The sequence below is a fragment of the Archocentrus centrarchus genome, chromosome 7 (assembly GCF_007364275.1).
Source record: "Archocentrus centrarchus isolate MPI-CPG fArcCen1 chromosome 7, fArcCen1, whole genome shotgun sequence".
Taxonomy (NCBI): domain Eukaryota; kingdom Metazoa; phylum Chordata; class Actinopteri; order Cichliformes; family Cichlidae; genus Archocentrus; species Archocentrus centrarchus.
The window spans coordinates 16,761,166-16,788,955 of record NC_044352.1 but is presented as its reverse complement, the minus strand read 5'-3'; the positions used below and the strand labels follow the sequence as shown (position 1 = coordinate 16,788,955).

At 41.2% G+C, this 27,790-nt stretch overlaps 1 protein-coding gene across 1 annotated transcript; it reads left to right on the top strand.

Moving 5' to 3' along the window:
* Positions 1–775: 775 nt before the first annotated feature.
* plcg1 (phospholipase C, gamma 1) lies at positions 776–27,534 on the top strand. The gene is made up of 33 exons (XM_030733108.1): positions 776–1,055; positions 2,226–2,513; positions 12,023–12,175; positions 12,342–12,435; positions 12,612–12,659; positions 13,208–13,292; positions 13,452–13,535; positions 13,874–13,896; positions 13,969–14,038; positions 14,129–14,230; positions 15,756–15,874; positions 16,387–16,472; positions 16,890–17,010; positions 17,388–17,556; positions 17,662–17,784; positions 18,142–18,243; positions 18,419–18,606; positions 19,140–19,340; positions 19,434–19,553; positions 19,697–19,877; positions 20,064–20,141; positions 20,239–20,342; positions 20,588–20,684; positions 20,879–20,948; positions 21,993–22,156; positions 22,290–22,386; positions 22,482–22,706; positions 22,829–22,977; positions 23,704–23,818; positions 24,661–24,822; positions 25,485–25,573; positions 26,949–27,214; positions 27,320–27,534. The coding sequence occupies exons 2-33, from the start codon at positions 2,297–2,299 to the stop codon at positions 27,360–27,362; spliced, it is 3,945 nt and encodes a 1,314-aa protein (XP_030588968.1). The 5' UTR covers positions 776–1,055; positions 2,226–2,296; the 3' UTR covers positions 27,363–27,534.
* Positions 27,535–27,790: the final 256 nt, after the last annotated feature.

Below are 27,790 nucleotides of genomic sequence, written 5' to 3'. Positions count from 1 at the left end.
GCTCTGGTGAAGAAACTGTTCTTGAGTCTGTTTGTTCTGGCTTTGATGCACCTGTAGCACCTGCCAGAGGGCAGCAGGTCAAACAGGTCAAAGCCAGGGTGTGAGCTGTCCTTGATGATGTTCCTGGCTCTGCTGATGCAGCGGGAGGTGTAGATGTCCATCAGGGAGGGGAGAGGGCAGCCAACGATTCTTGAACAATAGTTGAAGGCTTTACCTCCCATTCTTTTAGAAACTCTAAAAATCACAAGTAACCCAGAAGTCTGAGAGCAGAATGCTCTGTTAGGATACTAAGGTACTATGAAGTCTTTATGATATAACAGGGCCTGCAGTTCCTTCAAGGAACCTCGAGGAAATGTTTTTTTTTTTTTTTCCTGGTTCCTTGTTCAGCTCTGGAGGTTGCTCCTTGTTCAAAACCAGAGTGCTTCATAGACACCAAATATGATAAAGCAGCTGTATAAACACAATGCAACTCTAAGTATCTGTATTCATACACACATATATATATATATATATATATATATATATATATATATATATATATATATATATATATATATATATATATATATATATATATATATATATATATATATATACACATTTTTTTTTCTTCTGTTTTATTTTGTCTTGTTTAAAACTAAGCCAGTCTACAGCCTCCCGACCTGCTTTCCGTCTTCAAACGAATCCTTGTTTTAGTGTGAAAGGCCGCGGCGGAAGCTTCGTGTCAGACTCCGGACCAATTGACAGTGCTGGTGGTCGGCTGGGGAGGGGGGAAGGGCCTGCGCTGGCTGGATCCGAGCGCAGACAAACTTGCGTAGTCTTACCACGGTCTTCTCCTCTCTGCCAACCTCTCTCGCTTTCTCTATGGACGGCCGGAGGCGAGAAGAGGAAACTGGAATTTTTGTTGTCCGGACCGCAGCGCCTTATGAGAGCCCAGCGATGATTTAATCACGGAAAACCGGGGTGTGGGTGGGAAAAGAAGAAGGAGAAAAGACGAGAGGAGAGAGAGGAGCAGCCAGCCGTTGGAGATGTGCGGTCGGGCCGAGATTGCGGCGGTAGGTAGTTACAGCACGGCAGCCCCTCTCCGACGTGTTGTTTTCCCAGTTAATTTTTCTTCGCACGGAAAGGGAAAAGGAGGAGTAGAAATGAATAGAACAGCTAGTGCTACCGTAGCCTTTTTTTTTTTACGGCTCTAAAAGGGTATGTTTGTTGCTTTGGCCCAGCGAAATGCTAGCGCACACCGGCCCCGTTTCCACGCTGTGAAAATAGCCAGACGGTTCTTGTTACAGTGTTATCCCACTCTGCTGCCATTCGCCACCAGTTGTATTCCTAAAAATGTGTTCACAGGAAACTTTGTTTTCCTGTAGGGACTTACAGGCCTGTTGGACGTTTTTTTTCCCCCTTTTTTCTTTTTTTAAAAGCAGTCTAAATCAGATTAAATCCCCCTTATTCCTTTCTGTTGTATTTATCCAGATCAACATGATTTCTCCTTGCCCAGTGGGTTTAGGATGCAGCTCTCATTTATTCACACCACTCTTAAGGATAAATAATGCACTTTTCCTGATAGGAAAAGGTTATAGCTTAATCGTTACTCTCAGTACTTGTACACATAAGTTAATAAGAACGTAAGTATATTGAAATATATGTTTTGTCTGCATTTTTCACATTTCACATTATTTGGTTAATTTATGTGCTATTAAGTGTCATAGTGGGTTTTTTTTTGTACTATACAGTTATCTGCCATCATATGTAGAGCTTGTAAGTATACAAGATGAAACCAAATATAAAGTTAAGTATTTGTACTCAAAGCGTCCAAGTAAAACTCTACAATGTGAAATACATAGGTTGTAATATGAGTATATATATGAGTCATTTGTGACTATAACCTGAACATTAATAAAAGTTTTGTTAAATCTAATTTTCTAAATAGTTATAAAGCATTATTACTGTCTAAGTTCACCTCGACATGTATGTCAACATACGGGTAGTAATAGGGTGTCTTGAAGTGTGTATTTATATATAAAAATTAGATGATGCAAAACCATTTTTCCCCTCTCCCTTTTGACAGGTGGGGTTATAAACATCGCGCAGTATTATTTAAAGCATGACTTCTGACAGCATCAAACTAATTGCTGCCTTATAATGTGCATGCAGCACTGACACACATGAAGTCCCCGAGGAATTGTTGTTTCACGGGCTTCCCCTCCCTTCTTCTCCTGCTGTAGGTATCCCTGTCTAAGCCTGGACTGAGCAGATTGTTCTGAGAGGAAACGGATAACAAACAGGGGAAGTGAACATGGCTGGGACCTCTGGCTTCTTTTCCAACGGACCTGTGCCGTGGATGGATAACGACACAGAGATGAACAACCTGTACCGAGATCTGGAGCTGGGGACAGTACTGACACTGTTTTATTCTAAGAAGTCCCAGCGGCCAGAGAGAAGGACATTTCAAGTAAAGCTGGAGACCAGGACAATTGTCTGGACTCGGGGCACAGATAAAATAGAGGGAGAGAGTGAGTATTCTGTCAACACAAACATGCCCGTACAGATATCAACGCTCCTGATTGCTGGTTGTCTAAATGTGAAGGTATATGTGCCAGAACTGGTTGGTTAACATGCATTTAGAGATATGATGTGTGCACTGTTTTGTGAGGCGCTTGAATGGCTCACAAAAGACCCACATGATGGTATGAGGACCAGCTGGACGGTGATGTCAGTTAGAACATAATGTCACCTCTAAAAGCCTTCAGAACCCCCCCAAAATTTATTTGTACAGCACAGTGAAACCTCACAATTTGACTGATCAAATAGGAGAATAGTTGTGTTGTGATTTACTCGATGTGGGATTTGCTTTAAGCTTAAAGTAACTAGTAGCTACGGGTGAAAGATATTTTAGTTAAAGATTACATTGCAACCCAAGGCAACTGCTTGACCTTTAAATATGCCGAAATCTTTAGACTGTGAAAAATTTAAGTTGTAGGGCCAGGATTAAAAATGAAAATCATAATTTTACCGAGCAAATACGTGAGCAGTTGTATTGTGACCGTATTTAGGGGTAGTTTGGTTGATGCAAGAGGCTTTTACACTCAAGACAAGTGGGGAAAAACATAGATGAATATGACAGAAGTAAATCTGAAGCAGGTAGAAGCTTTAATGGTTCTTTTTTAAGCATCGCAATTGTTCTAATAAAACTATGAAAGTTTTAGAACAGAAAAACAAACAACATGCTGTATCACTAAAAAAGAAAACCCCCACTTGTGTCTCGTAATATCAAAATTAAAGCTGGAAAAACCCATCTTGCTGAAAGACAAGTTGCTTAAAAGTCCAGTCATTGGGATTATTTTCTCACAATCTATTTCCCTTGAAAAGGCAGGTGTGAATATCATAGGAAGAAGAGCTGTTGTTGAGAAGCAAATAAATCGCGTGTCAGGTACAAATAGGTCCAGGGTCAGTGCAGAGAAGAAACACCGTTTCCTTGTGCTCTTTTGTTCCTTTTCAATAGGAATATTCTGTATTTTAGCAGGAAGCTGACATTCAGGTTAATCTTCAACAAAGCAGCGCGTCTAACTGAGGACACACAGGCCTTCAGTGAGTCGTAATGTCATCTGTCTCTTGGGTAGCAGGATGCCTTGTGCACAGCTGCACTCTGCTCCGGATGCAACAAAAAAGATCACACATACACGTAGCACACTCACACACAGACCCAAAGGAGGGCAGGCTTAGTGTTGTTCTTTTCTTTTCTTTTTTTTTTTAAATCAGTATCATCTTCTCAGCGAAGGGTTTCATGCACTCATGATCTCATAGCTGCCATTTGATACTCCTGGAGAGGTGAAATTGGCCTGAGCTGCTCATTAATGTTCAGAAATAGAATACCAGGGTTTTTACTGGAAGTGTGTAATCGTTCAGGAACGATTTGGCCCGGTGCATTTACCCCTTATCAATGGCAATGAAGGAATGATGTCCATTAACTGTGGAAAAAAGCAGCCTCGTACGCTGCTAAATATAAAGTGCTGAGAAGTGGACCCATTTGTTCCATTCTCTCTTAAACTGTATTTTGTGCATTTTTCTCAACACCCCTGCCTGACTTCTCTTTAAGTTTTTGCCCCTTGTTTCTAATCAGATAATTGGCTGCACTCATTAGTGGTTCAGACATTTATATATTACAGTATGGCACACTGTAATGTATGTGTGGCTTGACATAGCAGGATGTGGTCTTGCAGAATAATTGTCAGCAATAGACGTGCATGCAGAGCATGTGATAAATATGAAAGCTGGATACCTGGGCTTCACAGTCTGTATTTTTAAGTGAAAAAGTTTGCTCCAACTCTGCTAGTCTCTACATGAGTGTACAGTTTGTTTTCAGAGAGACTGTTGCAAAACATCCTGCACAGCACGCTCAGTAAAACTCCGCAGTATCAAACCAATCATCTTCTAACCTCCTGCTTTAGTGTGTGACAGATAACAGCCGACATAAACATGAATCGAAATCATGCTTGAGTCATTATGCGCCATCAACTCATTTTAATATCAGAGAGCTACGGAGATGGGAAAAGTGAGTTCACTGGCAAGCTTTGATAAACTCTGAATGAGCCACTTGTGGATTTTTATGAATGAATGGCCACATGTGTTTTTAGGCTCTCAATCAATTATTTGAGTTTGGTGTCCTGGCTTTAAAAAAATACAACTATCTCAGTTCTTGTAGCCATCCTCATGGTCTGACCCTGTCATGTTTGCAAGCTCTGGTTAGAGGCACTGAAGTAAAATAATGGTTAAAAAAAAAAATTCACCCTCTTTCAGTTCTACGGTTTTACATGTCAGGACATAATTTTAAAAAAAATCATCTGGTCCTTAGCAGGTATTAAAATGAGGTAAATACAGATGAACTGCAAAACATGACATATTGCACTGTTATTATTTGTTTAACAAGTGTGTGAAAAACTAAGTGCACCCTTACTGCTTCCACGAGAATTAAGAGGGTACATAGCAGCCAGGTGCTGCTAATCAGATGCACTTGATTCGCTGATCTCGAGCAAGTCTGAGCACCTTTATAAAAGCAGACATGTTGGGAATTAACTGGTCTGGAGCATTCAGGTGTGGCATGGAGGAAAGACATCAGCAGTAAAGCAGTTGTTGCTGCTCATCAATCTGGGGAAGTGTTATCAGCCCATTCAGCCCCATCATTCTGTAGTTATCAAGTTTATGCACAGGTTAAAAAAACATTCAAGACAGTTGCCGACCTTTCCAGGAGTGGACGTCCCAACAAATTCCCCCCCGAGGTCAGACTGTGCAACGCTCAGAGAAACTGAAAAAAATCCAAGAGCTAGATCTCAGACGCTACAGGCCTCAGTTAGCATGTTAAATGTTAAAGTTCATGACAGTACAAGTGGAAAAAGACCGAACAAGTATGGCTTGTCTGGAAGTGTTTCCAGGAGGAAGTATCTTCTCTGTAAAAAGGACATGGCAGCACAGCTTACGTTTGCAAAACTGCAAACCTGAGCTAAACAAACCATAAAACATCTGGAGCAATGTCCTTTGTACAGCAGTTTGGTCATAATGTGCAGCACCAACTTTACTGAAAACCAAACACCGCACATCAACACAAACACCTCATACCAGTTGTCAAGTATAGCGGTAATGGTTTGGGTATGTTTTGCAGCCACAGCACCTGGGTCACTTGCAGTTATTGAGTCAGCCATGAACATGAAGTGTTCAAGAGTCAAATGTGAGGCCGTTTGTGTGACAGCTAAAGCTTAGGCCAAATTGGTTCATGCAACAGGCCAGAAAGCCCAAGCACAGCAACAAACCTACAACAGAATGATTGGGGGGAAAAAAAGGAGAAAAAAAGAAAGAATCAAGGTGTTGCAACAGCCCAGTCAAAGTCCAGACCTCAATCTGATTGAAATGCTGTTGCAGGACCTTAAGAGAGCCGTGCATAAATAAATGCCTGCAAACCTCAATGAACTGAAGCAACACTGTAAAGAAGAGTGGGACAAAATTCCTCCACAACCATGTGAGAGATGGACTAAGTCATACAGAAAGTGATCACTCTAAGTTATTACTCCTATAGGTGGATCTACAAGCTGTTGAATTGTGGGATGTATTTAGTTTTTCACACACACTAAATAAATAGTATCATGGTGTAATATGTCATGTTTTGTTATATTTACCTAATTTTAAGACCTGGTAAAGGGTAGATAATGTTTTGTTATGTCCTGATATGTAAAATCTTAACAGTGTCCTTTCTTTTTTACTGACTGTACTGGGTGTTTGATTGCTCATCTTCATTTCAAACACAGTGTCCCAGTTGGCTTCAGTGCTTAGCATGTTACATTTAACAACATGCACCATAAAAAGTTTCCTCTGCTTGTTCACAGTTTATCTCTGGTTGAAGTAAACCACTGTGGGTAAATTTGTTGCATCTTGATAAACATGGTGTGGTGTTTGTAAGGAGTTCATGATGAAGAAGTTCCTTTGCTCAGTTGAATGTTGAGAAAATGCACTCTGCAGCTTTATGTGTGTAATTAGACATTATTGAACAATATGTTGCAACCATTACAGAAAATTCCAGCTCAGTTTGAGGTTCTTTAGAAATAAAATCTCACTGTTTTGTATTGTCAGCCAGAGAAAGCAGGTGTTTAAATGTAAAATGTTCCCGTTAATATGTCTTTTTAGTTGTTTTTTTATTTAAACACTCTTAAGGTTTTATAGATTGTTTGGTCTTGATATAATGTTACCTGAGTTTATTTCAAATGTCTCAAAAGTCCAGTATCAATTAATTAAATATACATCACAGCACAGATGTTGATAAAATGAAATATCAAGATGACAAAGTCTATCACACACTTCTCACATGCAGTGTAAACCTCACAAGGGTAAATGATCAGTGGAAATCAAGAAACTTAACTTGAAGGACTGAGTAAAATATTTCAGAAATGCAACATAATTGTAAAATATTAATTCCGAGACTGATACATAAAAACGTGATAAGTAATGATTGACAGATCGTGAGTTTAATTATAGGTCTGTGGGGGACTTCTTTTTATTATTATTAAATTCTGTGTAATGCATCATTACACAGAATGTTGCTAAGTTTGGGACAAATTTAGCACTGCAATATTTATCACATCCGCTTCTTCTGTGCTACGTTATCAATACACTGGCAACAAAATCACTATTTTTTTAACTCCATGAGGTCTCAGTCAACATTGATTGTCATAGTACTCTGACCCCTTACCCTATATTATCAGTATGAAAATTTTAATTTTTATAAATTGTTCTCCTAAGTCTTAAACATTATAATAACTAACAAATGTAAAAAAAAAAAAAAAAAAAAAAGTCGACTATGGCCATCTTGTCATAGTCGACTGTTATGAGAGGAACATCAAGGGAACAGTTTACCCTCCCGGGATAGGGTTACTGGAGCCCCACTGGCTGGGCCCTAGCCTGTGGGGTCTGATCAGGTGCAGCCTGAAGAGGAGACCCAGCAGGAGCTGCTGTGGGTGCAGAGTGTGTCGGGCAGATGCCCAGGGGGATCAATCCCTGGGTATCAAGGCTGGTTATTGGGACATGCAGCGTCACCAGTCTAGTGTGGAAGGAGCCTGAGCGAGTGCATGAGGTTGAGAGATATCAGCTAGATAGATTGAGAGATATCAGCTGGATACAGTTGAGCTCACCAAGGCCTGGGTTCTGAAACCAGTCTCCTGGAGAGCGGCTAGACTCTGTTACAGTCAGGAGTTGCCCTCGGTGAGAGGAGGCGGGCTGGGATGGTTATTTTTGTATCCCCTCGGTTTGCTGTGTGTACATTGGTGTTTTTACTGGTGGATGAGAGGATCGTTCCCCTGTGCCTGCTTTTGGGTCAGGGAATGGGTCCTGACTGTCAACTGTGCTCTTGTGCCGAATGAGAGTTCAGAGTACCAGCCTTCTTGGAGTCACTGTGTGAGATGCTCAAGGGTGCTCCATTTGGTGACTCTGTCGTCCTGCCGGGAGATTTTAATGCTCACGTGGACAACAACAGTGAGAGCTGGAGGGGTGTGATTGGAAGAAACTGCTTATCTGATCTGAACCCAAGGGGTGTTCTGGTATTAGACTTCTGTGCAAATCACAGTTTGTCCATAATGAACGAAATGTTAAGGATGTCCAAAATTGCACATGGCACCGGGACACCTTAAGTCAAAAGGCGATGATTGATTTTGTAATCGTATCATCAGATCTACAGGACTGAGCTCCACTGGACAGAGCTGGTGCACCTAAATGTGTAGTGTGTGCTGGGAATGCCTGGCAGAGGCACCAGTCTGTAAGATCTTCAACTCCCACATCCGGGAGAACTTCCACAGCATTCCAAGGGGAGCCTGAGGACATTGAGTCCAAATGGACCGTGTTCCACTCCTCCATTGTTGAGAATGCCTATTGTTATGGTCCATTCAGTCCCTGTACAACTGTACCAAGAGTTTGGTCCGTATTGGCAGACTCGTTTCAGGTGGGTGTTGGACTCCACCAGGGCTGCCCTTTGTCACCGATTCTGTTCATAATTTTTATGAACAGAATTTCTAGGAGTAGCCAAAGGGGTGGAAGGCTTCCACCTTGGTGGCTTCAGAATCTCATCTCTGCTTTTTGTGTAAGATGTGGTCCTGTTGGGTCACACCGGAGTGCTTCGCAGCTGAGTGTGAAGTGGCAGGTATGAGAATTAGCACCTTAAAGACCTGAACTGTGCTTCTGCTTCAGGTCTTTGTGGGGCCTGTGCACATAACCGAAAATTCCCCCTAAACCCTACGCAGTAACCTACAACACAACCTGATGTGCAGTTCTCAAAAAATGTAAATGGATCATGTCAGAGTCACAACTTCTCAACTCTTCATGTTGGCATTTAGCAAATAAGTGAGATTAAAATGACCAATCTTAACTGGTTTGCGGTGAGAAGGAAAAAAACTCAGAAAGGGACAATGGCAGACAGCAGGAGAATCAGAGAGCTAATTTGTTGAATTGACAGATTATTCATAAGTTGAAAAATACTTAAAATACTCACCTATACCAGGTATCACCAAATTGTTGTATCATAATAACACGCGTTACTACTGCTGGAGACACAGAGGGACAAGTTCACATGCATATAAAAATGATAACTTTTATAGTATTTGACTAAGAGCTGTAATTCTAGATACGCACATGAAAAGAAGCAGCAACCATTCTTATAGTTATTTATGTCTTTTAACTAATTTTTCAAACAAAAATTCCCCAAAATGTCTATAGTTTTTGTAAACATTGTTGTTTGTTTAATATGATTGCAAACCCAATATCTTTGGGCTTTGGACTGTGGTTGGACAAAATTAGATATTGAAATTTGGACTCTGAGAAACTACTCTGTAATAACTGGCAGATTAATCGACAATGAAAAGCGTGCTTGATCAGCTCTAATTCAAATGGTGCAGGAATGTGAGGTGATACGTGATATGTCAGTGAGCAGTTTTACCAATAATTCAAACCACATAGTGTGTCTGCTTGACATCCGAGTGACGGCATTGGATGAGTTCATTTTCAGCAGCAGTTCCCAGCAGTGTTCTCAACTGTAGCCTGGCAATCTTTTCTTGAGAATAATGAAATCTTTGGGTTGTTTTTGTTAATGAGTTACATAACACGTGGATGGAATTAACCTGCACACACACGTGTGGAAACCGTCATTGCTCTGACCTGCTTTTTCCACACCTCCCGCAAAAGGACTTACACATGCTGTAACACCTCAGACGTGATGTCATTTCTAGTTGACCCACCTGTTTTTCTTTTTGTTTTTTTTTCTGTTACTTGTCTGGATGATTGCCTAGTTTATATGTGAGAAATTTTGAGACATTATCCCTCAGGCAGCAGTGCTGTTACTTAATCAGAAACTGCTTTTAGATTGATTGTCTGTATGAAAACGCTGTAAAGAGCAGGCTGTTGCTGGAAAACAAGCGCAGCTCAACAGCGGACCCGTTCCATTTAGAGTTTCTTGGAAAGGGGAACTGAACCAATTTAGCGGCCTGGCAGATGTTTGTCAGAAGCTCAAGTTTATCCTGTGTGCTGTCAGTGAAGCTCATATGGATCAGCTGATGTAGAAGTGTGCAGTGAAACATTGTTATAAAGTAGGTCACATTGTCACTTGGAAATGTTCAGGTTTTTCCTTCCTTAAGGTTAGCCTTTAGGGGTGACGGTGCATGTAAGCATGACTGATCATCATCAAACTGTAAGCAAGTTTTATGAACTTATTTACTTTTGGCAGCCCGGTGGTTCAAGAATCTTTGAGGTTCGAACCCTTACAGGGCGCTGGTGTGTTCTGTTTGCATGTTCCCATCATGTTAGGATGATTTTTTTCCCGCCGTTGAAAAATATGGGCTATCAAGGTGGAGGACTTAATCTCAACCGTTTGAGTTCCTGGTGAAATAGAGTTTAATAATAATAACTTAAACATTTTAGACTCTATAACAACAATAAAGCTGACAATTATTTTTAATTTTCTTCCTTTTGATTTTCCTTTTAAATTTATATGTCAGAAAATTGGGCCTTCTTCCTGTAGTTTGTTTTGATTCGCATTATTTGCAATTGTATAAAAATGGAGAAAAGCAGCAAATCCTCACATTGCACATGAAACAGTAGAAGTTTGACATTTTGTTTAGATGAAAAACAGAAGTCTTCTTTTTGATTGATTGCTTTTTTTTTTTTTTTTTTAACCAGTATCAAAACATTGGCTTGTTTTAAATCTTTTTTTTTTTTTTAAAGGGAAACCTTTTGCATTAGCCAGAGTTCAAACATCAGACTTTAGTATTTTTCTGGCAAAACTTTTGCCTGGGTATGAAAAATGATGTGGACGATGGGGCGCAGCACAGGAGGAAGTGTGGGAGTGTTTTGCAGGATACCTCCTCTCATCTCGTTTGGTAAGGTTACACCTCTGACGATCTCTTTCTTTCCTGCATCTGTCTGAGGCAAACTCCAAATATTTTGACACAAACGACTAAAAGTGTTGTCGAACAGATCAGCCTGTCAGAACTGCTTCAGTCTCAGGAAGTCTGCTGGCCCGTGCAGCGGGTTAAGTAAACTGAGATATGATATATGATTAGAGCACAGCTTGGTGAAATTCTGTGAGAAGACATTTTTATGCTTGAGAAAAGAAACATGCATATACTCACCTATACGCAAGCACAGATGTGGTGTGTAGGCGACAAAGGCACAGGATGTGTGATTCGGGGGCAGGAAGAGGAGCAGGAGCTGAAAGAAGTGTGCATGTGTGTGTTTAGCAGGAGAGTCCCTGCTGTAGGTCTTAAACTGCAGTTAATGTAACACTGATAGGAACCCGTTGTGCTACTTTGCAGCCCACACTCTCGTAAAATTTCTCACTGCTCATTTATGGCATCAAGATGAAATTGTACCTGGTCTTTTTTTTTTTCAGTTGTCTTTTCTAAAGATAAACTGTGAAGTAAGCTGGTGTGAAAACCTAAGCACTGTCATAGTTATTATTATTTAAGTGATTAAACTTAAGATCCCACACTTACCAACACAACTAAGTACATACGATATGTCATATATTTGAAATCTAAATCATTTAGACCTGACCAGTAGTGCCTAAAAAGCTGTCTCCCCATCTCTTACTAATTGGTGGTTTTGGAACTATACTTAAATGTGGTTTGGGTCACCGCCTCAGCTTCATTGTTTTATGTGGTCAGAGGGGCTTCAAATGCTTGCACAATGTTTTTGTCTGTATGCTGGAAGGTTAATGTTAGCAGGGGGGCAAGAAACATTTTAAACATGAAATTAAATTAGAAAACACTCTCAAGGAGGGCTTGGAGCTCAGCCTCCATTATTATGACTCTATGTTGATAAGATCATAATGTCAGATACTGTTATTTAGAATATTTCCATATCATTGCGTATCGGTTTTGCATACCCGTGTTGGTACCTGAAAATCACCGCGTCATTAGGATTGTGCTGTTGATTTCATGTGTTGGGACCTGGCAGCTTTCTGTTTTGCTAACTGTGGCATGTTTGTCTGTCTCTCCAGTTGATATTCGAGAAATCAAGGAGATCCGTCCCGGACAGAAGTCCCGGGACTTTGAGCGCTATGTGGAGGACTCGGCAGCGCGACTCGATCAGGGCCATTGCTTTGTTATTCTGTACGGCACCGAGTTTCGCCTTAAATCACTCAGCCTGGCAGGTAAGCACAGAGAAATCCAGTTTTATTTATGTAGCGCCAAATCACAGCAATCAGTTGCAAATCATCCACCTATTAATACCATTATTAGAACAATTCTTCACTTGTTTGCATTTGTATTGTTAGCATGTGACAATTCAGTCATTCAGTTCAACTGTTTTTGGCACAGCAACATCTGATGAAGAGATGACCATGTGGGTGAAGGGGTTAAACTGGCTTGTGGCTGATACATTGAAGTCTCCAACACCGCTTCAGATCGAGCGGTAAACACACCACGCATCCAAATATTCACTTACGCAAAGTTGGTGTAAATAAATAACGTTGTCTGCGTTCATTATTCTTGTTTGCTTTTCTGTTTTTTATTCATATGAATGGGTGAGTGTGTCCAGACTTTTGATTGGTTAAATCACAAAATTCTCTCTTTTTTTTTTTTTTTTAGGTGGTTACGTAAGCAGTTCTATGCTGTTGATCGCAACAGAGAAGACAGGTAACTCAACTCAGTTAAATGATACCAGCTGCAGAGTTAATCAGATCACTCTTACGAGAAATGGATGTAATTAGATGTAACGCAATTGTTTGCTGCACCAGCTATATGCCCTTTCCTTAACGCAACATCTAGAGCGCATAGACTTGCTGCATCTGACTGGTAGGTGTCGGTGAGAGAGAGCTTAGTTGAGGTGTAGTGAAGGAACTAACCCCTCAGCCGCACACCAACAACTCTTCCTGCAGCAGGAAACAGACTGCAGAGAATGGAGAGGAGACGTACAGAGATGTTTGTCTGTTACATCCCTGACAAGCCTTTGTTACTCTGTGTGTAGTGTATTGACTTTTATGGCCAAAATTCCAAGCTGTGGAGCAGAAGTGAAGCCCAAACCACTCAACAGAGCATGCAGGGTGTCTGTTTACAAGGTTTCAGCCTGTCTGTACACGCAAACTGGCGTTACTGCCTCACAATAGTATCTACAAGTAGAAGTGTTTGCACATGTTGCACATGCTTATCCATGTTTGTTTTATTTTTCAACAAAACGTGTTTAGGATATCCTGTAAGGATCTGAAGAGCATGCTGAGCCAGGTCAACTACAGGGTGCCCAACATGAGGTTCCTCCGAGAGAAACTTCCGGTAACCTCTTGCTGCTTACTTTCCTTATCACAAACCTCCTTCCCACTCCTTCTCCCCATCAACTTCCCTTTCACTATGATGTTGTTTGAGGCTAAAGATTTATGATTTGTCGTTAACTGTCATTTCACTTTCCTCCCTGATTCTCTGCTTGTTTTATAGGACTCAGAGTTGAGGAATGGAGACGTGTCCTTCAGCCAGTTTGCCCAGCTTTATCGTAGTCTCATGTTTGATGCCCAGAAAAACGTAAGTGCAGCCTTTTAATGTATCCACAGATAGTCCCTGTGCTTTCATCCCCCTAGCACCCCATCTGATGCTCTGCCAAGGCTCACTTCATCCCCCATCTGTCTGTTCTCAAATGGCTGCAAGATCAATATGCACCAGTTAAAAACCCACCAAACCCCTCTGGTGGAGGCCATTAGGACACACAAACACACACACACAGATAAGAAGACAGGCAAACAGGGGTCAGATAAAATGGATGACCTCAGTGCCCTCCCCCCACCTCACAGGATTTCTACACTGAAAGTGCAGCACTTTGATGAATTACTTTAAATGTCCTTTGTTTTCTTACTGTTTTTCAGATGGAAATCCCATTTCTACAAAAGTAAGTATACACAGCTCTTGCACATACACATCACAGTTGTTCACTGAAATTAACCATTGCTTTCTCTGCAAGGTTCATTGATAGACCAGAACAGAGGATTTCCCAAGAGGAGTTCAAGAACTTCCTCTTGGAGTCTCAAAAGGTAATGTTTCAGTTGTTGGCTGTTTCCATATTTTACTGCAGATTTGTTTTGTTTTCATGCTCAAATGCGTGTGTTTGTTTTTGATTCCAGGAAATGTGGGCCACAGATAACCTTCAAGTCCAGGAGTTTATGTTCGGCTACCTGAAAGACCCCCTGAGGGAAGTGGAGCAGCCTTATTTCCATCAAGACGAGGTATGCACACCTCGCTGTGTCTCACATTTTCTTTTCCCCCCTTTTCTCACTTGTTTTCTTGCTCTTTTTCTGAGTCTTTTCTCAGTGATGGAAAAACACAACACGTTTTCATAAGTTCTGTTTTCCGATGCCCCCCGTGTGTTGTTGGCGTGGGAGGGAGATGCTCAGAAATTGACATGACTGGCCATGATCTCGGCCCTGAAGCAGCTCCTCCTACACAGACAGAAAAGGTTATTGACTATGGTGCGGCATGACAGTTCTGCAGAAAGCGAAGGATGCTTTTTGTGGTCACCATAAAGTCATGAATTGAAGAGGAAAGTGGTGCAAGCCAGCCTGCAGGAGTTGGTACTGTCTCATCATGCCCAAAGTTGTTAGGTCGCTGGTGCACTGGCCTTGGTCACGTGCAATGAAAAGCACAAAAACATTAAATATATATATATAATTATTTTGACTACATAGAAATGATCATTGATTACCTGTATTGGGAAGTCTGATTTGTACAAATTCTATTGTAATCTGTATTTTAGTGTTGATTATAGGAAGCAAATGCCATTACAAACACATTAAATATTTAACACCCAAGTTGAATCTGAGAATCTGGATTACATGTTACACATGATGTTGAGCCTTAACGTGTTCATGATATTCATGCAAAATCTGTAGTGGTGAAGATGTTTTGAACCTTGCTCATTTTTATGGAGGTTATAACAATTACTTTTCCATTTTCTCATCTTTTCCCTCAAAGTTTTCATGATTTATTCACATTGGCAGTCGTGCGTGGTCGGTGACTTAACAGCATTGTGGATTCCCTTTTACATAAAGCATTCCTATTATTTTGACATGAAACAGTCAGCTTAGACAACATAGTTTTAGATGTTTTTTTTTTTTTGGATGAAACTTTAACAATTACTTCTGACATACTGAGACCACTAACTTGTACTGTTCCTACTTGTTAACATGTTTGCAAGTTGGCTTCATTGTGGCTGCACTGTGGTTTGCATTCAGTATTATAAGTACATGCAAGTGAGCCAGGAGAATTTATATTTGCAGCCCGTGCTGCAGTACTTGCTTACAGGACAGATGGGCTAATGCAGTGCAATGTTTACATTCTGTTCATTTTGTTCTCTTTTGTGTCTTGGAGAGAATTCTATTTAAACCAAGAAACACTCTTTCACTTGTAAAAACAGCAAACAAACAAACAAAAAAAAAGAATAATAATTTTGGTTGAAACACAAACTCAATAGTTCTCGCAGTCCCAAAGGCTGGATCAGATTTTGGTAGTTTGCCTCTCCATGGGAACTCCGGAGCATGCCCGTGCGTACAAACAGGTGTTGAGCCACTTGTTAAATGCCTGAAGCAATGATGCTCTGATTCCTGAGTGTTTAGGTCAGATGTTTTTAAGCATCTCATTATCACTTTAGTGTCACTTTGGTATATTGGTCTAAGTTAGGGGTAGTCTTGAGAGTGAAATCTGTGATTTATAATTCTTTCCACTTTTTTCTGCTCCTCTTTCTCTCTTGTGTAGTTCCTCACATACCTGTTCTCCAAAGAGAACACCATTTGGGATTCCTCGCTGGACCAAGTATGTCCTGAGAATATGAACAACCCCCTGTCTCACTACTGGATCTCCTCTTCGCACAACACGTAAGGATGAAGGGCATTTATGCATATATTTAGCTCATCAGCTGTAACTAGGCCCTGGGAATGCTGAAGTTCTTGAAACCTCTGCCCAAAAGGGGGCTTTTGAACTGGGTTCAAACATCAGATAAAAGTGTATTATTTAACAATCTCATTCCCAATTCCCAGGCGTTTATTTTGCAGGAAAATGTATTTTTCCTCCCATTGAAAAGCGTGTGAAAGGCAGTGCAAGTACTTCTGTACTAGATGAGAAACAATACTCATTGGAGCAGCAGAATGAAAATTTCCCATGTTGCTTTGGTAAGGCTTGAATTGACTGACTGAATGACTAAGATGTACACAGTTCGGTGAACAGAGGAGAACGAGTCCTTTTGATATGGCCATAATGATTTATTTATGCAACCACCATAAAAAGTGTGTTCATGTGTTTATGATGCAGTCACTGACATATGAATCCTTTGAGAGGCTGTTTGCTTTTGTGCTCTGTGTATACTTTGACATTGTGTGCTTATTTTTAGCTACCTGACAGGAGACCAGTTTTCCAGCGAGTCGTCCTTGGAGGCGTACGCTCGCTGTCTGAGGATGGGCTGCCGCTGTATTGAATGTAGGTAAATGCACACACACAGTAGAGTGTGTAGAGTTTACCCACAAACAGTTAATCACCACTGCTTGACTTTGAACCACCTAATTAACTCTTCACCCACTCCTTATCCCTCACAGCTCTAATTTTAACCCCAGCTGTCACACCCTTACCCACACGCAAACTTATTCAGCACTTCCAGATATTGTTTTTACAATAAATCCTTGTCAAGCAGGTTTCTGAGTAAGACTCGTTTGTAGCTGGGTGAAAAGGAAACTTTAGCTCAAACAAAATTAAAAACACGAGGAAGCAAACTTGCCTCTTTAAGCATAAAGATCCTGGAATTCTCCTAAAAACACACACATTACTTTGTCTTTCCTTGAATTATGGGAGATGTAATGATGTTGCATACATCCGTCTGTTTCTTGTTTTTTTTTTCAGTGGACTGCTGGGATGGCCCTGATGGAATGCCAGTCATCTACCATGGGCACACCCTCACAACCAAAATCAAGTTTTGTGATGTCTTGACCACAATTAAAGAGCATGCCTTTGTCACATCCGAGTGAGTCTGCATGGCATTACACCATTCTTCTTCCTTCTTTTTCTCTTTATTACTGTCGGTGGTGCTGTGATGATTAACAGGATAAGAGTTAGCAAAAATGAAGAGATGACAAGCATGCGGTAATCTAGAAACAATGTGGGCAGGCTGCAGTGACATCACTGAGAACTTAAAATAAGCCAAAAAAAAAAAAAAAAAATTAAGCCACACCTGGTCAAAACTACAGAAGGAATTTCTGTGGAGTTGCTGCTCCTCTGAGTTCTGATTATTATTGTAGGGTCTTTACCCGCAATACAAAGCGCCTTGAGGCGACTGTTTGTTGTGATTTGGCGCTATATAAATAAAATTGAATTGAATTGAATCTCTGGTCCCTTATACAGCTATCCCATCATCCTGTCCATCGAGGACCACTGTAGTATTGTGCAGCAGAGGAATATGGCTGGTCAATTTAAGAAGGTGTTTGCAGACATGCTGCTAACCAAAGCAGTGGATGTTGGAGCAGATGGGCTGCCCTCACCCAATCAGCTCAAGAGGAAGATCCTCATCAAGGTCAGGGCCACCTGGAGTCATGAGAAATCATATGATCTTTTGTGAAGGGAAAATGATTAGTAATCTTTCTCTGTCCATCTGTCCTCCTCCCCTTATCTGGTGCAGCATAAGAAGCTTGCAGAAGGCAGCGCCTATGAGGAGGTGTCCACCTCCACTCCCTACTCAGAGAATGATATCAGCAACTCCATCAAAAATGGCATCCTGTACCTGGAAGATCCCATTAACCATGTAAGCATGTTCACACTGTATAAATGGTTTCTGGATCCTGCATGAGAAATAATCTTTGGGCAGAAATGACTGGCAAAGAAAAACAAGCTTCTGTGCCCGATCTGTTTGATCTGTCTTTAGTTTTTTTTTTAATGTTTTTACTGATGAAGATCAGACAAATGATGTTGCAGTCTACCCCTACCATCTGTAACACATTCATTTTTATAATTCGAGCATGCTTTATCAAAAATTTTTAGGATATTGAGTTCTTATTATGTATCAACTTTGGGCACATTACAGTGTAACATGTGGATATTTAAATATTTGGCCTAACCATTTGAAATAACCATCTTTCTACCTTCTCTCCCTCCATTCCAGGAGTGGTACCCTCATTTTTTTGTCCTAACCAGCAATAAGATCTACTACTCAGAAGAGACCTCCAGTAACCCGGGTAATGATGATGAGGAGGAGCACAGAGAGGTTAGTAGGTCTTTATCTGCTGCTGAAGTACAGACATAATTTTGAATTTGTACATGGCATTGCTCTTGAATTGATGCAGTTTGTAATCTTAATATTTAGAGGTCTGTGAAAGAATGATATTTCAAGAGAAAGTATGTGGATACAACTAAAATTAGCACATGCTGAATCTTCCCAGGTGTCCTATGGTATGGACCAGCATGTGACAGAGAAATGGTTCCATGGAAAGCTTGGTGCTGGGCGGGATGGGCGGCAGATAGCCGAGAGGCTGCTGTCTGAATACTGCGTGGAGACTGGAGCTCCTGATGGCTCCTTCTTGGTCCGGGAAAGTGAGACCTTTGTGGGAGACTACACTCTGTCTTTCTGGTACAGTATACACACACTTTTGCTTTCAGAATGTTGTTTTCTTGGTTTTAAATTTACACAGGCTTAAACTGTTTGTTTAGGAGTACTGTGCTGTACAAGACAGTGTGGGGGAAATTACTGTTAAGTATAGAAATTATATGCTGTGCGTAGAAACCAGTGTGTGTAATGAAATAATTAATTATAATTAATAAAGTTTATTTACAAAATGGCAGAGTGACACACTGGTAGATCAGTCAGTGATTGTGCTTGTCACAGTCTGATGTCTGATTGGACGTCATCTGTCTGATGATGCATAAGCTCTTTGTGAGAGCAGGTCACAGCAGATCAGTCTGTGTGTATGTTGTTTACATGCAAGGTATGTACAGATGGTATCACAAGGCGGTTTGTTAAAGATTAACAAGAGAGACGATCTTCAAGATTTCACGTGTTCTTAATCTGTAAACAAACTGGAAGAAACTGTTTGAGGTATTTTATTTTTAAATATCTGATCTTTCACATTCTCTCTCTCTCCATCCGTCTCATCTGTGCAACAGGCGCTCGGGGAGGGTGCAACACTGTCGTATCCACTCTCGTCAGGAGGCAGGCAGCCCCAAGTTCTACCTGACTGACAACCTGGTATTTGATACACTCTTTGCCCTGATTACCCACTACCAGCAGGTGGCACTGCGCTGTAACGAATTTGAAATGAAACTGACTGAGCCAGTACCTCAGACCAATGCTCATGAGAGCAAAGAGTGAGTACACGTATGCATTTTAACAGATAACAGAGAAAGTGCTGAGTTTATTACGTCATGCACTTCATTTTTTTTTTGTTTCGTGTGTTTCAGGTGGTACCACGCCAACCTCTCCAGGAGCCAGGCAGAGAACATGTTGATGCGGGTTCCTCGTGATGGGGCTTTTCTAGTCAGAAAAAGGGCAGAGCCCAATTCTTTTGCCATTTCATTCAGGTAATTTAGTTGCCAGTTTATATTTTTGGACATTTACTTATTTCTTTTCTAATTCAACAAGTTAAGTATAGAGGATGATTCAAATGATTACAAACTTTGGAAAACAGTTATTTAGCAGAGCTATCGCTGTGGTTTCTTCACAGGGCCGAGGGTAAAATAAAGCACTGTCGTGTGCAGCAGGAGGGTCAGACCGTGGTGCTGGGCACCTCAGAGTTTGACAGCCTTGTAGATCTCATCAGCTACTATGAGAAGCACCCTCTGTACCGTAAAATGAAACTACGCTATCCCATCAATGAGGACACACTGGAGAAGATAGGGACTGCTGTGAGTACCACATTATGCACTCTACATTGTCTTTACTAGGTATTAGTTAAAAGGAAACGTCTGTGTTAATAATTCTGCCAGTGAAAAATGCTGCATTGTTTGATGCTGTCCCCTAGTTTTCATTCTGTTAAAATCACCTGCAGCTTAGTAAAAAGAAAAACTGACTCATAACTTGTTGTCCAATAGGAGCCAGACTACGGGTCTCTATACGAGGGTAGGAATCCAGGCTTTTATGTGGAGGCTAATCAAATGCCTACATTCAAGGTAAAAATGCAACATGAAGAAAGCCACAGTTATCTGAGATCTACACCATCAGCACAAGGAAGCGTAAATGTGACATGACTTTCATGCTGTCTTTCAGTGCACGGTGAGAGCCATGTATGAGTATAAAGCCCAGAGAGACGATGAGCTCTCCTTCACTAAGAATGCTATCATTTCTAGTGTGGAAAAACAGGAAGGAGGATGGTAAGTGAGTGGTGTCAGATCCATTCAGGAAGTAGCTCTTAATTATTTAGACTGAGAATACTTGTGTAGCATGAGAACCAAGGTATATGAGTAAATGACACATACGTCGTCAGGATTGGTGTGAAGTCTATAATTATCTTATCAGTGTTAGCATCATTTTCTAAATATGAAGCAGGTCTATTTACAAACCACATCCCTTGTTTCTTCACACACACACACACACACACACACACGTTTTCTTTCAGGTGGAAGGGTGACTGTGGAGGAAAGAAGCAGCTGTGGTTTCCGGCAAACTACGTGGAGGAGATCAGTCCATCAGCAGCTGAGCCTGATGACAGAACTGTGAGCATCCAACCCATAAAATGAGAGGCTTACACAAACTCAGTTTTTTATTTAAAGTGAAATAAGTACACCTTGCCCCTCCACAGAAGGTTACTGATGTGTTTATTTACAAAGATACATATGTGCTGTGGATTCTAACTTCCTAAAGGTTGAAACTTTTTTAGTAAACTTTCTTCTTTTTTTTTGCCAAGCAGGAGATGACAGAAAACAGCCCTCTGGGAGATCTGCTGAGAGGAAGCATTGATGTGCCTGCCTGTCAGATTGGTCAGTGGCGCCCTCACTTCCTGTAGCAAGTCACCTTTCCCGTGGGCAGTAAACCCCTCCTAACTGCTTTTTTTTTTTTTTTACTGTAGAAGGGCACGGTCATCACTTCTTTTATTGTTATTTTTCTCCATCATCTCTTCATTTAGAGCTCTTCTCTGTTTGATTTTATTATTACTGTTGCTTTTCTCACTGCTCTGTATTTGATGTTATTGACATCCTGCTGTCTAGTCAATGCACACCCATTAGTGCTGGCACATGCTGCCTTACATTGTTAACCTGAGTCCGTTTGTGTCTCTGGGTGGCTCATTGGCTCCATCTAGTGGTAGTATGAAAGCATGCGCTATTTTCTATTTTTGAAATTTTTGAAAGGCTTCTCCTAAATGACTTGTTGAAAGACACTGGGCCTTGTTCATGAATAGTGTGTACGAACAAATCTGCATATGACGTGTGTATGAAAATCTGTGATTCATCAGTGTTTTCTTACCTGAATCTGTTTGTACTCTATGAACAAATATAGAGCAGCGTCAGACAATGTGAAGGCCTGGCAGTCACAAAATGTAAACACACATCTCTAAACTTTAACTCTTTAAGCATTTTAGCTTATGATGATTTGGAAAATTAAGTTTAACACATAACCTTAAGATATTGAATTACATGTGAAGATTGAAAAATACCAACAGATTTAACAGGTTTTAACATTTTTAAAAATATATTCTAAAATGGATTATCTGGTCTTATCTAATCTTATCATTCTTTAAAAATGGATCCCATCCTTGCTGGATTTCAGTCTAATTTCTTGTTGCTATCTCACGGATGCTGGATGATCTAGATTTTTTTCAGTTGTTGCCGTGGGTTTCTCATCTTGCGCTCATCTCAGGTGCTCACTGTCCACCTGTCAGGTGCTCACTATTGATGTTTGAGTTCCTTTTTCTTTTCATTTTATGTGAAAGATAAGTAAATTTTCATGTGAAAATAGGAAAAGGGAACATTATTTGTAATTTCTGTTTTCCTGTTTCTTACCTTCTTCTTTGTTTTAATTTTAAGTTGAGCGTCCCGAAGGGAAAGGCAGCAGGCCTCACGTCTTCTCCCTAGTGCCGACTACCTCTATGCGGGCAGGCCCAGTGCTGGACATCGCTGCAAACACTCAAGAAGAGCTCAAGGAATGGGTGCGCAAGATCCGTGAAGTCACCATGACCTCAGAGGCCAAGGTAAATATACAAATATAATATGCTTCACAGGAAATACACTCATACCATTCTCAGACTGTGGGTTTAAGCTGTAAAGTGATGTGCATCACTGTTGGTACTGCTTTATTTACACTTGCGCCATCTCTGTGGCCAGCTGGAGGAGGGGAAGATGATGGAAAGGAGGAAGAAGATTGCACTGGAATTATCTGACCTGGTCATTTACTGTAGGCCTGTGCCATTTGATGAAGAAAGTAAGAATTACATGTATTCACCGGACTGCAGACATAATAAAAAAGGAGACCAGTGCAGATAGGTTACATCTTTCGTTTGTCTGTGACTCTTTTAGAGATTGGCACAGAGCGAGCCTGTTTCCGGGATATGTCATCCTTCCCTGAAACCAAGGCAGAGAAATACGTCAACAAAATCAAGGGGAAGAAGTTCCTGCAGTACAATCGGCTGCAGCTGTCCAGGATCTACCCCAGAGGCCAGAGACTAGACTCTTCTAACTATGACCCACTCCCCATGTGGCTCTGCGGATCTCAGCTGGTAGCACTTAACTTCCAGACAGGAGGTAGCTTCTCTACCCTTTTCAGAGCAAAGCTGCAAGACAGAGACCACATTTCATTCGTTTACATGCTCTTTACATTTTTTTTTTTTTTGTCCGTTCTTTCCACTTTCTCTGCCCATGTGCAGACAAGCCTATGCAGATGAACCAGGCCCTGTTCATGCTGAATGGAAGAAGTGGCTATGTCCTTCAGCCCCCCATCATGAGAGACGACAACTTTGATCCCTTTGACAGACAAACACTACGGGGTGTGGAACAAATCAGTCTGGAGATTGAGGTACAGTAGATTGAGGACTGGATTGTTTGCTTTCAGGTGTGATGCAATTGTTCAGAGACAAGTCTGCCCAGATCTGGGAGAGCTCAAGTGGGTGGTGGTTATGGATACAGGCAGGCAGGTGAAAGTGACAGGTGGTGTTTTGTAAACAATGTGACTGTAGTTGCCAGATGGAGCAGCAGCAGTGATTGTATCTCACCACTCAGAGAGGGGACGTAGGTACTTTACAAACCTTAGCAACTCACCCATTCATATGAATGGGTGAGTGTGTCCAAAGTTTTGACTGGTACTGTAAATATGGTCTCTTTTTTGGAGTCACAAGTTGCAGACGTAATAATATTTTTAGATTTAAGGTAACTTCACTTCAGATATTATCTCTATGAATCAACATTCGTAAATCTGCTTAGAAATCAACTCAAGAAGCTAATTATAATCATGTTTTTTCAGTGTCAGACTAACTTACTATCCGTGCTTCCATGGGTACACCGCAAACAGGAATTGCTCATGGGCAATTATTCATACTTTTAATTGTAAAAATGTACCAAAATCTAAATGTATAAAAAAAAGCGGTTCAAGCTGTAGCTCCAAAACTTGAGGCAAAATGTCCAATTAGCAGAAAAGGAGGCTGTTACGATCTCTTTGGTGGAGACGCATTGTGTTTGTGTTTGTATTCACCTGCTTGAAAAAAAAAAAAGTTCCAAATATGTAACCTGTTCTTCTCCTCTGAAGGTCTTGGGCTCCCGGCACCTGCCCAAGCATGGACGTGGCATCGTTTGCCCTCTGATTGAGATCGAGGTGTGTGGAGCAGAGTACGATAGTGCCAAGCAAAAAACAGACTCGGAAGGTGAGCGCTGCTCTTATTTAAACATGAGTTCCTCTGCCAGTAAAGACACGGTCTGCCAAAACTGGGGGGGTGGAAAAGCAGTTGCTATTTACTGGATATATTTTCCTTGTGTAATTTCCTGTCTGGTCTTAGAAAAACAGGAAGTTATACAAACAACTGTGTCATGTGTGGGAATACAAAGGGAAGACAGTGAAACTCGCACAGCTCTCATCAGTTTTTTATCGCAGAAGAAACGCTGTAAAAAAGATTGCTTTGATGCTTTAATGCACAGGTTTTATCTGCTAAATACTTTGATGTGGATCCTGGGAAATTTTACCATAACCCATTCTGTACTTTAAATTCTCCCTTTATTGTTGCCATCAGTGAGTAAGGACAATCAATGAAGTACTTCTTATTGCTTTAAATTTCTAAAATTTGTACTAATCCTTACCTATAAATACTTTTTTTTCAGAATATAGCTGAAAAGCAGTATTCTGGTGTACTGTACTGTGGACTCTAGCAGCATTTGCTCCTATTTGTAGTGTATTCTATTTATATTTATTTTTCTTTATCGGTCATGTACACATTTTTCAATCTATTAGTCATTTTATCAGTGAAGTTTCTCTTATTACTTTGATGTGAGTACTTTTCCATAACTAGGTCATCAGATAACTTGTGGTTTCTCCTGTTTTAGATGATGTAAGCTCAGCTCATATTTATACTTTATATAGCATAGCCTCTAAATTTTAACACATTTATGTAAAATGATTGCAGAAATGTGAGACAGTGGGGGACACATGTTTTAGATTTTTCATACTTTTTGTTTGATTTATATTTTTCTTTTTTTTTTTCCTCTTCTGTAGCTGATAATGGTCTGAATCCCACTTGGCCAAGAAAGTCATTCCAGTTCACAGTGTTCAACTCTGCTTTTGCCTTTCTGCGTTTTGTGGTGTACGAGATTGACATGTTCAACGACCAAAACTTCCTGGCTGAGGCCACGTTCCCCATTCATGGCCTAAAGACAGGTAAGGGTTCAGAAATTGTTCTCTGGAAATACTTTTAATCAAATATTTGGTTGCTACTCCAAGTAGGAGGAGTTTAAGTATGTCAGGGTCTTGTTCATGAGTGAGGGGAGAGTGGAGCAGGAGATTGACAGATGTCAGTGTCAGCAGTGGTGCAATCTGTTGTGGTGAAGAGAGAGCTGAGTGGAAAAGCGAAGCTGTCAATTTTACCAGTCGATCTACTTTCCTCTCTTTCAACTATGGCCACAGGCTCTGGGTAGTGACCAAAGGAATGAGATCACAGATACAAGTGGCAGAAATGAGCTTCCTCTGAAGGGTGGCTGACATCTCCCAGTCTGAGTTTGGTCATTCAGCAGGGGCTCAGAGCAGAGCCGCTGCTCTTCCACATTAAAAGGAGCCAGCTGAGGGCGTTCACATAGCTAACTAGGATGCCTCCTGGGCACCTCCTGGGTGAGGAGTTCTGGGCATCTCCTATTGGGAGGAGGCCCCAGAGGCAGAGCCAGGAGAGATTACATCTCTCGGCTGGTTTGGAAATGCCTCAGTGTCTCCCTGGATGAGGTGGTCTGGGCTTTTCTGCTTAGACTGCCTCCCCATCCGGCAGAACATGGATGGATGAATCTTTATGCAAACCACTAATAAAAAGCCTTTTGCTTCTGTTTTTGTAGGTTACCGGTCAGTACCTCTGAAGAACAGCTACAATGAGGATCTGGAGTTGGCTTCTCTCTTAGTCCACATGGACATAACCAGAGGCAGGGTGAGCGCCATAATATTTGTATTTTGAAGAAGCCCATGCAGATATATCGCTTACATATTAGTAATGGGTGCAGTGACCTCTGGAAATCTAGAACTTGATATTTTTCCACTTTTTTAAATGGAAGAACAAATAACTAAGCAAGCTTTCCACAGATTTCATTACCTTTGCACAGAGCTAGGTTTACTGTTTAACCCTGTTTCATGACTTTATGTAAAGCTAGGCAAACCAGCATGAAGCTGTAGCTGTACAGTTACTGAACAAACATGAGAGTGCTCTTACTTTTTGCATCTAACCTAGATTTAAATTTTCATTGTTCTAAGAATCTGTCTTGATAAATACCATATTTTATAATTTTTATAATATATTTTAATAATAATTAATAATATATTTTATAATTTTATTACTCGAAAAGGAGGGGTAAGTACAGTACTAGTCAAAGGTTTGGACACACTCACCCAATGAATGGGTGAGTGTGTCCAAACTTTTGAGAGGTGCTGTATATCATGTCTCAATAGTGATAGTATACTGTACATGTTTTGCTAAATTACATAGATTTGTATGGAAATTTTGACTAAATGGTGCAAAAATGTGGCATTAAAAGCTAAAATTAATAACAATGTAGAATATAAGTGCCTACAAATCAAGAAAAAAAGAAGAAGCAGACACACATCACTAGCTTAACACTTTCAAATCACTAACCCCTCCACCTCTTCACACCCTCTGCATACAAACATAAACCTTCACCTAAATCCCCACCATGGCTGACCGAGTCTGGGGTGTGATTGCACAATTGAAATACGAGCAGATCCAAAAAAAACCAAACGAGCAAATAGTCACACATTAGCAGGCAGGTCTGCATTTAGATTCATCAAATGGTAAATGGTGCAAAACACAACACCCAAATGGGTTATAAAAGGCTGCCGTGTATGAAAACATGTCTCCCCCGAGACTCTCAGTCGAGCAGGGTGATGTTTCTGCGTACGAGAGGTGAATGCAATTATTTTTGTTTAAAGCTAATGCTTCATTAGCAGTTCCAAAAATTGCCATCGGTGGACATTGTTAAAGGGGAACTTTATTTATCTCCAGCATTTATTTATATATATATATATATATATATATAGTCCTAAAAAGAATAATTTTGGAAAGACAAGCCCTTTAAAAATACCTTGTGTTGTTTGTTCTTTGTCTTAGCTGCCTTTCAGAACCCATTTGTTAATTCCATCCCCAGCACTTCTTTCCATTTACTTTTGCCTTTATAGTCCATCTTATATTCTTGAGTGAACGATAAAACAGGATATGATCTTAGGCTTTATTTGATTATATGGTGAGCCACTAGTGTTGACTCCTTTTCTCTCTCTCTTTTTTACTTCCTTAGGATGAAAACGGTGAGGTTCCGAGCCCATTTGCTGCAGTCGGGGCCATGTCAGTGTCAGCATCAGCTCAGTCAGTGCGGGAGCGTTTTGGGGAACTGAGCTCAGTGTCCTCAACTTCCTCCAGCATGTCTCCTTTGCCGCAGTCGCCAGCCCAGGCCATGGCCTACAGAGGGAGGGAAGGCTCTTTTGAATCCCGCTACCAGTCCCCTATAGATGACTTCAGGGTGTCCCAGGAGACGCTGCTGGACATGGACTCGCAGAACAGAAGGTAAATGTGTGTGTGGCGTGTTGGCTTTGGGGTGTTATATGCCTGTACAGAGTTTTGGAGGTGTAGAAGATTGCAGACATCATCCTGTCTTTGTCTTCACTTCAGGATCCCGCGGAGGACCAGAGTGGGCGGAGAGAACCGTGTCTAAGTCCAAGCCAATCAGGACGCATTTCTGTTGCACCCCCCTCCTCCCATCCCCACCACCCAGTCGCCTCTCCTCGTACTGATGATGTCACTGACTGCTGTGAACACTGTTTCCATGGAAACGCCCACCACCGCTTTGGCCTACATTTCAGGCAGCTCTCCCTCCCTCCATCCACCCCCCCCCCCCCCCCATTCTCTCTCTCTCCTTCTCCCCTTCCCTCCCTGCCGCCCAGCCTCCCCTCACCACTCGCCAGACGAGAAGGGGGGGGGGGACTCGGACATTGGAGGGGCGGGGGGTCACTGAGAGGAAGCTGACCGCCGCGGGCAGGAAGAAGAAACGACATTCACAGTAGAACAAAAAGCAAGGCTGAAAAAGTTCCAGCTCTGGACTGGCTGTTTAGCGGGACGGGTTGTAATTTCTCGTGTTTTCAG